General features: G+C 35.7%; 1 protein-coding gene across 1 annotated transcript in view; it reads left to right on the top strand.

Annotated features, from left to right (window-relative positions):
* The first annotated feature begins 3,324 nt into the window (after positions 1-3,324).
* LOC144960482 (L-selectin-like) overlaps positions 3,325-12,500 on the top strand; it is a 9,959-nt gene continuing 783 nt past the window's right edge. The window contains exons 1-2 of the mRNA XM_078893596.1: positions 3,325-4,590; positions 4,906-5,047. Of these exons, the coding sequence (XP_078749722.1) occupies positions 4,558-4,590; positions 4,906-5,047 (175 nt within the window). The 5' untranslated portion in view covers positions 3,325-4,557. The remainder of the gene's footprint in view (positions 4,591-4,905; positions 5,048-12,500) is intronic.

Genomic DNA, 12,500 nt, shown 5'->3' with positions numbered 1-12,500 from the left:
CTTTTGAATTTAAAAGTAGACCAAGGGTCTTCGGGAAAAAAGTCAATGTATGTTTTAGTCAGATTTCAAACAAAGTACATCAACGGTCATGTCTCAGAGAGAATTGAAAAATGATACAGGAATCGAGAAAATTGGACATGAAAGTAATATCTTACCAAAAAACAAAACAAAAAAAAAAACAACAAATAAGGACAAAATCAACTTTCAAAATGATATTTACTCTTAAAATATTAGGTTCTCAACCGATTTTTATGATTCAAAGACTAATGTTCTCCTTTTTAATAGTTGATTTTAACAGTGTGGTTTTTATATTCTCCACTATGGTATTCATTACTTTCAGTTTTTCAATAGACTGACTTAAAAAGGTGTTAGGTATTATGCATGATTATTACATAATACTTTGAGGCCATGTCTTGGGTTTGGACGGCGTTTGTGATTAGTGGGAGATGTTGAGAAGCTTGACTCGTGCGGGACTTTTGTCGATCAAATTAGTCATATTTTGCAATATTCACAACTTAGATACTGCGCTTTTGGTGAAAACTGACGAGGCATTTGCGAACAGCATGTGAGACGGGCGTATATGATACTGTCCTTTTGTTGGTTACAGGTAGAGTTATTTGCATTGCTTTCTGAACCAAGAAAGAACAGTATCTCAAAATATTACGCAACATATTTGGTCAAGGAAATCGCCGACTAAAAGAAAAACGCAATTTATCCTTAGCTATTAATGTTAGAAGACTTCCACTATGTAATATAATCAAAGAATTATGAATGAAAAAAAAAACTAAATATGTCGATTGCGGCAATACTGGTTGGATTTGGGTCAGCCCAGATACTGCCCTTTTGTTGGTTAGGGCAGTATTATTATTATTATTATTATTATTATTATTATTATTATTATTATTATTATTATTATTATTATTATTATTATATTATTATTATTATTATTATTATTATTATTATTTTTATTATTATTATTATTATTATTATTATCATTATTATTATCATTATCATTATTATTATTATTATTATTATTATTATTATTATTATTATTATTATTATTATTATTATTATTATTATTATTATTATTATTATTATTTTATGTCAGAATATTCCTGGCCCCAGAGGTTTTAATGGTCAGTTCATCACGAACCTGAACCAAGATAATGACTATCCAAGTATTAGTTTTTATTCTACGATATGAGAATATTAATCATGACGATCTTTTTTTGTGGATCAACATTTCGTATTTACTAATTGTTAAGGATGTGTATCACACATGCTAACGTATTTTTGTTCTTTATTTATCAATTTCAGAAGCGCCTTGTCCTGCTACATGGACTCTCAATGAAATGAGCAAAACCTGTGTCAAGCCATACAATGGTAAAAAGGTATCATGGAAGAAAGCTAGAGATATTTGCCAAATTGAGGGAGGAGATTTAATGGTCGTACAAAATTCTCAAATGAATGATTTTGTGCAAGGTAAGATAAGCATTAACTTAATTTTAGATTTCATATAGCTTAGGAAATAAAGAAGTCTAAAAGGAACACGCACGCCATGTTTTAACACAGTTAACTTTATCACAGTTTTCTTCATACACATGGCAGAATAATGAGTAGACACGGATGTCATACGGGCAGTTACAGGACGGATTGAGCAATGTAATGACAATACTCAATTACAAGGGTATATGTTTTCGATGCAAACCCTCTCTTGTATTATACAGGGTTAAATCAAAAAGTAAAAAGGTCTCTGCTTATTATGTTTAATCATTAAATCGATGCCATGCATTATACGCAAATTAAAGCTTGGTATTAGCCGCGTAGAACGCTATTTCACAACATAGTCTCCGCCTCTCCCGGCCCGAGTTTTGACATCGGTCTAACTCGACAAATACTTGCTTTCAGTTGCTTCAAGGTCTATTTGACCTGCTATCACATCAAAAGATGTTCACTGTACCAGAAAGGCTAACTTCATTTAAAAAAAAAAACTCACTTTGACTTTTTATGCCCATAGTATGATTATTTTGTTTTGTGAGAAAATAGTCAGCAATCATTTTAAAATTGTAAGATTCGTACGTGCAGTTGAAAGCCATTTTCACTCTTTTTTTATGGAACGATCCTCTTGATGCTTTTTACCACTGTTGAGATATTATAATATTAACTGTTCATTTCATTGTTATATATTAAATGTTATACATTCTACTTAAATTAATAACTGAAGTTTTAAATAATATACAGTTATATTATTCTGTGATTCACTGCTTTCATGACGTCCAGCGTTACAATTTATAATCGCTTTCAAGTTAGATACATATTTCGTGACATTTTTCACACTAGTTTGGAAAGAAAATTGATGTTTATTTTTCATATAATTTACCAGGAAAGAGATATACTTAGTTTATATATTTCATATCATAATAGACTAATCTTAATAGCCCAGGTTTCCCCAATATCTTTTGCATAAGATAATCAACATTCTGTTAACATTAATGACGTCAAACCAATATCCAACCTACTATTGACGTCAAGTCGGTAATCGGAAAAACCTCACAATGTCACTAAATATGATTTACAAGAAAAAAAATCATAAATGTATAGCGCCATGTATAATTGTTGACGATTGGGAATGTTTACAACGAACAACACTCTCGTTAACATTCAATACGAAAAAAAAACGTTATCTAAGACACACAGTTCTTCCTCAGGACGTAATATCTTATTATATCCAGGGTTGCCAGTTTGGCATTCTTAGTGCCAAATTGTCTAAATTTGGCACTATTTGATTGTGGTTGGCAGGAAAGCAAATCGGTTGGCAAATCGGCACTTTTTTGGCATTTTTTGGGACAGAGAAAATTGATATATTATTTATATATTTTTATCATACATTATTAGAAAGAAAGAGCGTGTCAAATCTTACCTTTCAATTCCCAGTATTTGCATGTTTGTTTTGTGATTTCGTTCTCACATAAATTTTATTATCTGGCTACAAAAAACACAAATCTGGCTTCAGCCTTTCCGGTTCCAGTCTTAATTCTTTGACAGGTTTTGAAACTGAAAGTGAAACTGTTAGGCCTAATTAATGTGGCTTGGAGTTTAATATTTCTTTGGTGTTTTTATAAGTCATAGTGGTCAACACCAGGTAAGCCAGCATTTTATTTATTCTTGAATTTACACGTGTAATATTTCACTATTATGAGTACGTGTAACGAAAATCCCTATTTTGAAAGGTTTGGCAAGTTTTCGAAGCATTTGGCAAGTTTTTGTCACATATTTGGCAATTTGTCCTGAAAAAAACTGGCAACCCCGATTATATCACTACATTCCGTCTGTGGCCTTCATAAACTCAGGCCTGACACTGACCAACAAATGAAGTCAAAAGTACAGTCGTTATCCTGAAAAGAAAATAAATCTTGAGTTGTTTTGAACAGTTTAACTAATGGAACCATTCGTTTCCTTGACCACTACTAACGACAAATCCCTACGAGGGCGACAAACCTAAAAATGACGATAGAATATGGGCCTAAGTGGGTCTTAGTGTCAAGCAAAAAGTTAAGGATGCCTACGTTCTGTCGCCATCATTAACTTATAGCCTGAAACTAAGACCCACATATTGATTTCACTTTTAGGATCGTATTCAACGAAGTTTTATAACTGTAGTAATGGTCATTGATAGAACGGAATTGACATCACTCAGCCAGTGATTTTATCCATTCATTCTTATTATTGGTTCTCTCTAAAATGTATTAATCAGATTATAAAGGTTTATGGTTCCACATAGTTGTGTGTGTTGGTTGAGTTTATCAGACTGGTGGATGTTTTGAATTCTTTGGAGAGACTCATGGCATTAATAATCAAGTACGTGCATGAAATCAAACTCTCTCTGATACTTGTTGTTAGTTATTATATGATTTCTCCACCCTATGATAAACTTGTAATTTTACTCAAAGTTTTCTTTGTTGGTTTTATAGATATAAGGAAATGGACGATATTTAGATCTTTGTTATTATTTTCAGCCAGCAAGTTTATTATGAGTTGATCTTACTAAATTTCATTAGTTGGATAAAAAAATTAAAGTAACACATTATTTTGTGTGTCGTTTCCTTCAATTCACTTGGGTGATAATATACAATTTATTAAATGTACGCAATGCGTTAAAATTGGAAGTGTAAAAGCTCACTTCCAAAGGAGTGGATACATTCCTTGTGTTTTCATCTTTTGTGTCAGACTGATGGTATATTATCTTCTTGTCTAAAAACGTGTATGCTTTAGATGACGATTTTCCATATTCGATCTTTTATGAAACCCTAAGTATCTGCCTTTACATCCTGGTACAGAAATAGAAGTTATTTATAGAAAACTATTTTCTAACTTGTACATTATTGGTACTCGGAAGGATTGGTTACAGACAAACACCACCAAGGGTTATGAACTTAAATAGAAGAGCAATTTATTTCACAACTTTTCTTCCACATAATAATTAAACTATGTCAACTTCCAGGTCTTCTTTCTCTTAAACGGTATTGGATCGGATCTAGATATAACAGCACAACGAAGATGATTAGATATTTGTATGGAGAAGAAATGACAGTTTGTATCTTTTTCATTGTCGTACTAAAATCATGATCATCATCAATGAGGATCATCATCATTTTGTCTTCATCTTATTCATAATCGTCATCACAATCTTCATCATCATCATCATCACCATCATCATCATCATCATCATCATCATCATCATCATCATCATCATCATCATCATCATTATCATTATCATCATCATCATCACCATCATCATCACCATCATCATCATCATCATCATCATCATCATCATCATCATCATCATCATCATCATCATCATCATCATCATCATCACTATCACTGTAATCAATATTTGTATCACAGCCTACCTTCGAGGCTTGGGCTCCAAGACAACCCAACAACTTCAGAGGGAAACAAGAATGTATTGAGATCATTCGTAAACGTGAAGGTCTCTGGAATGACAGGCCATGCAAAAAAAGAAAGCATTTCGTCTGTGAAAAACTAAGTATGAAAAAGCAAGAAGAAGACGTAACTCCTATTGTTATAAGTATGCGGAAATTTCATGCAATACTTGTATAAATCTCTCTCTCTTCTAGGTTCAATGCCTGGTCCAGGCTTCGGATACTGCATGAATTATCTCTCTCCATTCCTCCCTGTCTCTTGCTTTTTCAAACAGCTCTTGGATTGTTAGGTTGGTGAAGCCCTTCAGTTGGTCTATGAGTGTTTTTCTTTGTCTCCCCCGGGCGCGTTTACCAGGTATTTTTCCACAACTTGCCAGGTATTCATTCTTATCTTTCCTTACTATGTGTCCGAAAAAGGATAGTTGTCGATCCACCATTAAGGGCATTAGTTTCCTTTGTTGGTATGTTTGTTTTAGCACTTCTTCGTTCGTTTTGTGTGCAGTATACGATATTCTCTGCATCCTTCTCAAGCACCACATTTCAAAAGCTTCAATGTTCTTTTGTGTTTCTGCATTTGTAGTCCAGCTTTCGCATCCGTATAACAAGATTGGCCACACGTAGCACTTCAAGACTCGGAATCTAATCCCGAACGACATCTGTTTGTTTTTCAAAATGTTTCCCAGGTCCATGAAGGCCTGTTTGGCTTGAGTTATTCTTGCTCGTATGTCTCGGTTACATCTTCTATCTGTTGTCACTATTGAACCTAGGTATTTAAAACTTTCTACGTTGGTAAGTTGCTCGCCGTGAATCGTTATATTGCAGGTGTTGTTGTTTTCGGGGTTTTTCTGTGTTACCATGCATTCCGTTTTGGTGATATTCACTTCCATTCCCTTGGCTTCACTATCTACTACCACTTTGTCAACAATCTTTTGAAGTTGGATTTCTGATGTTGCAATGAGTACCGTATCGTCTGCGTATCTTATATTATTTATGTTGTGACCTCCCACTTTTATTCCCTCCATATTATTTATGCCCCTCATGATTGTTTCTTGGTATAGATTAAACAGATCTGGTGAGGCAACACACCCTTGACGGACTCCTTTCTTAATAGGAATGGAATTTCCTGTAGAGTTTCCGATTTTGATAGATGCCTGCTGGGTGTAGTATAATGTTTGCATGAGTCTGAGGTCTTTCTCATCAGCGCCAATGGAGTGCAGTTGTTTTAGTATTTCTTCGTGGCGTACTCTATCAAAAGCTTTCTTGTAGTCGACAAAACAGAGGTATAGTGGGGTCTGAACCTGTATAGCTCTTTCACTTAAAACACGGAGGAGGTATATTGCGTTCCTTGTCCATCTGTCAGGTTGGAATCCATATTGTTCTTCTGCGATTTCGGGGTTAATCTTATTCCTTAGCCTGTTGATAATTATACGCAACAGTATTTTGTTAATGTGGCTTATTAAACTTATAGTTCTAAAATTTTCGCATCTGACTGCACCTGCTTTCTTTGGTATTGCTATGAAAATAGAGTTACAGAGATCTTCTGGAATTTTCCCAGTATTGTATATATTGTTGAATAATATGTGAAGTTCATCAATTGCTAGATCTCCTAGGCTTTTTAATACCTCTACAGATATTTCATCAGGGCCTGTTGCTTTACCATCCCTCATTCGTTCCATGGCATGTTCAATTTCACTTTTGGTGATGTTTGGTCCGCTTAATGGTTCTTTGAATTTCAGTGGTGGTTCATTTCTATTTGGATCATTGTACAGTTCGCCTATGTATTCTACCCATCGGCTTTCTATATGTTGTTCTTCAAATAGCAGTTCCCCTTGTTTGTTTTGGATACAACTTCCTGCTGCTTTGCTTTTCCTTTTCCCTGATAGTTCTTTTATTCTTTGGTGAGCTTGTTGGGGGTTGGGTTTGTATTCTCTTTCGATTTCGCAGCATTTCCAGTCTAGATAGTTCTCGTGTGCCTCGATGCATTTGGATTTAATGTGGTTGTTCAATGTTTGGTATTCTGCAGACCCTCTGTTGCATTTTCGTCTTTCTTCAAATAGGTTTAGAATTTCATCATCAAGCCCTACTGCAACCTCCTCGTGGTGTCGAACGGTAACAGGTCAAGCTGGCCAACTGAAGAGGGCGACAAGAATAGGCAATGGCAAACCATTCTTGTAACTTTGCCGAGTTAACTGCATGAATAAGTCCAAAAAGTTAAACGGTGACAGCGTAAAGGGGAGCATGTTTTCACGGAAGACTGCTGCCTCGCTCGGTTGGGAGCGTGATGTTCGTCAGGTCACACCGAACCGTCAGCCAGTTACTAGGCGAAATAAATTTAACAAATGTGACAAAACCAAAATTGGGACATGGAATGTCAGGACCTGTGCCCAAAAAGGAAAACTAAACAACATTCTAAAAGAAATGAAACGGCTCCAAATAAATATTCTTGGCCTGGCAGAGATGAGATGGAAAGAGCAGGGAACCATGTCAAAACAAGAAAACAACACGACATATAAGATCATATGGAGTGGTGGAACCTCTTTCCAAAAAGGAGTAGGGATGATCTTAGACCAAAAATCAACCAAATTTTACAAAGGGCACGTAGCAATCTCAGACAGAGTTTTGCTGGTTAAGCTAAGAGGACCTGTAGTTGACACCAATATTATTCAAGTTTATGCACCAACAGAAGAGGCGACAGATGCAGATATGACAGAGTTTTACCATTCACTAGACAAAGCAAAACGAATGTGTAAATCACAAGAAGTCCTTATGGTAATGGGGGACCTAAATGCTAAGATTGGCAGAGGCAGAGATGGTGACATAATCGGACCACATGGACTCGGAGACAGAAATGAACGAGGAAACATCTGGGCAGATTGGTGTAGAACAAATAAATTAATGATTTCAAACACCTGGTTTCAACAACACCCAAGAAGAACCTGGACATGGCAATCACCAGGGACAGAGCAAGGAACCAGATAGACTTTATAGCAGTATCATCAAGATTCAGAAATGGCATATTAAATTGCAAAACCTACCCAGGCACCGATGTAGACAGTGACCATGTCCCAGTTGTTTGTACAGTAAGGATAAAGTTTAAAGCTATTCAGAGAACAGCTGGTAGAATAAAGAGGGATTACAGGTTATGCAAAGACAATGGCATACAAACAAAAATGAGAGAAGAATTTGAAAATGCACTCATGATACAAAGCCAAAGTGAACCTGATAACGAAAAATGTGAAAAACAATTTGATATATTCCAAAAGTGTGTCAAAGCAACTGCAGAAAAACATTTACCAATAGCTCAAATAAACAGCAAAAAGGAATGGATGACAAATGAAATTCTAAACCTATTTGAAGAAAGACTTGTATAAATACAAATAAATATATTATATGTTACGAGAGAAAAATATGAAAAGAAAATATATATTGTTTTAATTTTATAGGAAGCGCACATTAGAAACATTCGAATATTTGTAGGTTACAAGTGAAAGAACATAGGTTGTTGCTTACCGATTTTAATTATCAACACATATTGTGCGAAGGAATTGTCCAGATTATATGTGACCCTACGCCTCGAAGCGGTATTAAGTCGGGGTTTGGAAAACGAAGAAAACCGGTTTTAAAGTGGAAATGGTCAAAATTATCAAATTTCATTTTTGGTTGTTTCAGAAACTACAATCATTTTTCTACATGAAAACATAATTATTCAACATAGATATTGACGATAAGTTGTATAAATTTAAATTTGTAGAATGCAACTATCAGAGAGACATTCAAAACGAGAGATGACTTTCTCTCAGAGAGCTACCATTTCCAAAACTTAGTAATATTAAGTCTTTTCGTACACCAATCCCATGTAAGATACCACAGCAAAGGGCGTGTCTTTATCTATCTCCGGGAAAGCATGACTGTTTCCATAATTTCATGGTTCAACCAATAATGAACTTTAAAAATTGTAAACAAGTCTAGGTTTATCCCTGACAGCCTTACAAATGAATGATTCTGATTGGTCAAGCATTATCATATGCACCTGTTGGCCATTAAAATGCCCGGGCAATATGTCATGACGTCAGCATGCGTGTGTTACATAAGTATTTAATTCACACCGCGTGCTATTACTTCTTTGTCTATCTGCATTGGTTAATGATTGAGATGAGGGTCCTCTGTCCCTCTTTCTTTATTCATGAAATTATAGGACATGCTAAGACTTTAATAGGACAAGAATTGCGCAATCTTACACTTACAGAAATTGTTGTAGGATAGACATTTAATTTTAAGCACAAAAGTAGAATAGTAAATAGAGCCTTTTACAATTAATGAACTACCGATGGAAATGCGTGTAACTAAAAACTGAAAAAGAGTTAGATGTATGGATAGATAAACAGAAAGAGAAACGGGCCTATCAATGTATAAATAGATAGGTAGATAGATAGATAGACAGATAGGTACATAGATAGATAGATAGATAGATAGATAGATAGATAGATAGATATATAGGTAGATAGATAGATAGATAGATAAATAGATAGATAGATAGATAAAAAGATGAAAAGGAGAGAGGGAGAGAGAGAGTGAGAGAGAGAGAGAGAGAGAGAGAGAGAGAGAGAGAGATGTTCGTTTTGTCGTGCTGTCTTTGTATACTGAAAGAAGGGGGAGTCGTTTTAGACAATCAAAAATGAAGTGAACGCTAAGAAAAACTGACACTCTCCGATGGATCATATGACCTTGTCGCGGTCGGAGGGTTTGCGTGTCTCGATAATCGTAAGTGAGAGGCCAGACCAAGAATGATCTACAACGGTCAGCATCGTCAACAAGGAAGGAAGAAGGGAGGAAATCAACCGTCGAGTTCAGCTTCCCCTAGTCCACACCCTTGGGTGTGGGTGTTGTCCACGACGTGGGAAAGGGGAGAAAAGGGACTGACTCTCTACAGGACATCCTCCCGGATTCCCAACTTAGACAATCTGACCACGGGTAGATGAAGCTCGTCATCGGGGGACCGACATCCATCTAAGAGAAGGACACTCTGAGCAAAAACCCGGACAGATGAGTTCGTAAACGGGGGACCGCAATCCATCTAAGAGAAGGACACTCCGAACAAAAACCCGGACAGATGGAGTTCGTAAACGAGGGACCGAAATCCATCTAAGAAAAGGACACTCCGAACAAAAACCCGGACAGATTGAGTTCGCTAACAGGGGACCGCAATCGATCTAGGAGAAGGACACTCTGAACCAAAACCGCCACTGCCTTGTGGACAGACCTTGGATGGTCAAAGGCTAAGGAAGCAAATCCTGAAAAACAGCACGCCGAAGACAGAGCAGCGGGGCCGGAAGGCGCAAATATCACAGGAAACTTGAAACTGCCACTGCATGCTTAAATCCCAATATGACATATGACTGACAGATTCAATGACATGTTTAAATGAATGTCATTACACAATAACCCCCACCCCCTCCTCCTCAAGCTGTCATCTGACTCAAAATGGAAACAATGCAATGAATAATTTGACCAGCCCATTTCTTTAATTGCAATCCCATTGGTCAATGTTTGCAGTTGATTGACTATGACTTATTTTGAAACAAAATGCTTCATTAAACTATCCCGACAATTCTTTGCTCCGCCACCATCCCTTTCTTCGTGTCTACCTCACTCTCTCCGTCTCACTTTTGTTTCTTTCACACATGCAAACACACACACACACACACACACACACACACGCACACACTGACAAAGAGTTATACTGTCAGGCTTCAATCTTTACTCTATTTCCCTCCTGCCCTCTCAATGCACAAGCAGTCTCTCTTCCCTCCCCCTCTCGCTCCTCTTTTTCTTTATCTCTCTCTCTCTATCTATCTCTCTCTCTCTCTCTTTCTCTCTCTCTTTCTCTCTCTTTCTCGCTCTCTCACGTGTGTGTGTGTGTGTGTGTGTGTGTGTGTAGTACTACTACTACTACTACTACTACTACTACTACTGCTACTACTACTACTACTACTACTACTACTACTACTACTACTACTACTACTACTACTACTACTACTACTACTACTACTACTACTACTACTACCACCATCAACACCACATCATCCTCACTACCACCATCACTACAATCACTACAATTTGGTTTTGGAGCTTTACTTCATTGGAAATAAGGAAGCTTTGGGGTTGTATTCGGCAATATGTTTATATATCATAATATAGTTCTAATCACTTATCTATACAATATTTAAAAACAATACCAAATACCGTCCCAATTCCCTTTTTTGTGCGGAAATTCCTCTTTCGGCATTGAAATCCTCCGAGTGGTGTCTGAAATACCTGTGAGTCAAATTGAAAATGGTCGTCTCTGCAAATTTTACTATTCTCGTCAAAGTTTTAATGCCCGTATCTAAGGAGTTATCTTTGTCCATTGATTTGACTGTGCGTGAAAACGGTGCCTCACTTCAAAGTCGATTCTCTCAAAACTTGGTTTTTACACATTCCCTACTTGAAACGATCATATCTCGGCAATGAATAATCCGAATTTTATCAATTTGATATCAAATTTTAAAGCATAAAATAAGCAATTATTGGGTACCAAAAACCCAAAATTGAAGAATCCGACTTAATACCGTTTCGAGGCGGAGGGCCACAAATTAAGGTGGGTTTACCTATTATACAATTCCTTCCAGTTGTAGCAGTAGTATCAGTAGTAGTATTAGTTTTTTGTTTGTTGTATTAGTAATGGTAGTAGCAGTACTTGTAATAGTAGTAAAAGTAGTAGTAGTAGTAGTAGTAGTAGTAGTAGTAGTAGTAGTAGTAGTAGTAGTAGTAGTAGTAGTAGTAGTAGTAGTAGTAGTAGTAGCAGCAGCAGTAGTAGTAGTAGTAGTAGTAGTAGTAGTAGTAGTAGTAGTAGTAGTAGTAGTAGTAGTAGTAGTAGTAGTAGTAGTAGTAGTAGTGTTTTATTATATATTATTATTATTATTTATTATTATTATTATTATTATTATTATTATTATTATTATTATTATTATTATTATTATTATTATTATTATTATTATTATCATTATTATTATTAATTATATAGTATATAGTAGTAGTAGTAGTAGTAGTAGTAGTAGTAGTAGTAGTAGTAGTAGTATAGTAGTAGTAGTAGTAGTAGTATAGTAGTAGTAGTAGTAGTAGTAGTAGTAGTAGTAGTAGTAGTAGTAGTAGTAGTAGTAGTAGTAGTAGTAGTAGTAGTAGTAGTAGTAGTAGTAGTAGTAGTAGTAGTAGTAGTAGTAGTAGTAGTAGTAGTAGTAGTAGTAGTAGTAGTAGTAGTAGTAGTAGTAGTAGTAGTAGTAGTAGTAGTAGTAGTATAGTAGTAGTAGTAGTAGTATAGTAGTAGTAGTAGTAGTAGTAGTAGTAGTAGTAGTAGTAGTAGTAGTAGTAGTATAGTAGTAGTAGTAGTAGTAGTAGTAGTAGTAGTAGTAGTAGTAGTAGTAGTAGTAGTAGTAGTAGTAGTAGTAGTAGTAGTATAGTAGTAGTAGTAGTAGTAGTAGTAGTAGTAGTAGTTAGTAGTATAGTAGTAGTAGTAGTAGT

The sequence above is a fragment of the Berghia stephanieae genome, chromosome 15, assembly GCF_034508935.2.
Source record: "Berghia stephanieae isolate SIO BIC M18660-M18661 chromosome 15, UCSD_Bste_1.3, whole genome shotgun sequence".
In the NCBI taxonomy this organism is placed as follows: Eukaryota; Metazoa; Mollusca; class Gastropoda; order Nudibranchia; family Aeolidiidae; genus Berghia; species Berghia stephanieae.
The sequence above is the reverse complement of the archived record's forward strand: the minus strand, read 5'-3'. Positions and strand labels throughout refer to the sequence as shown.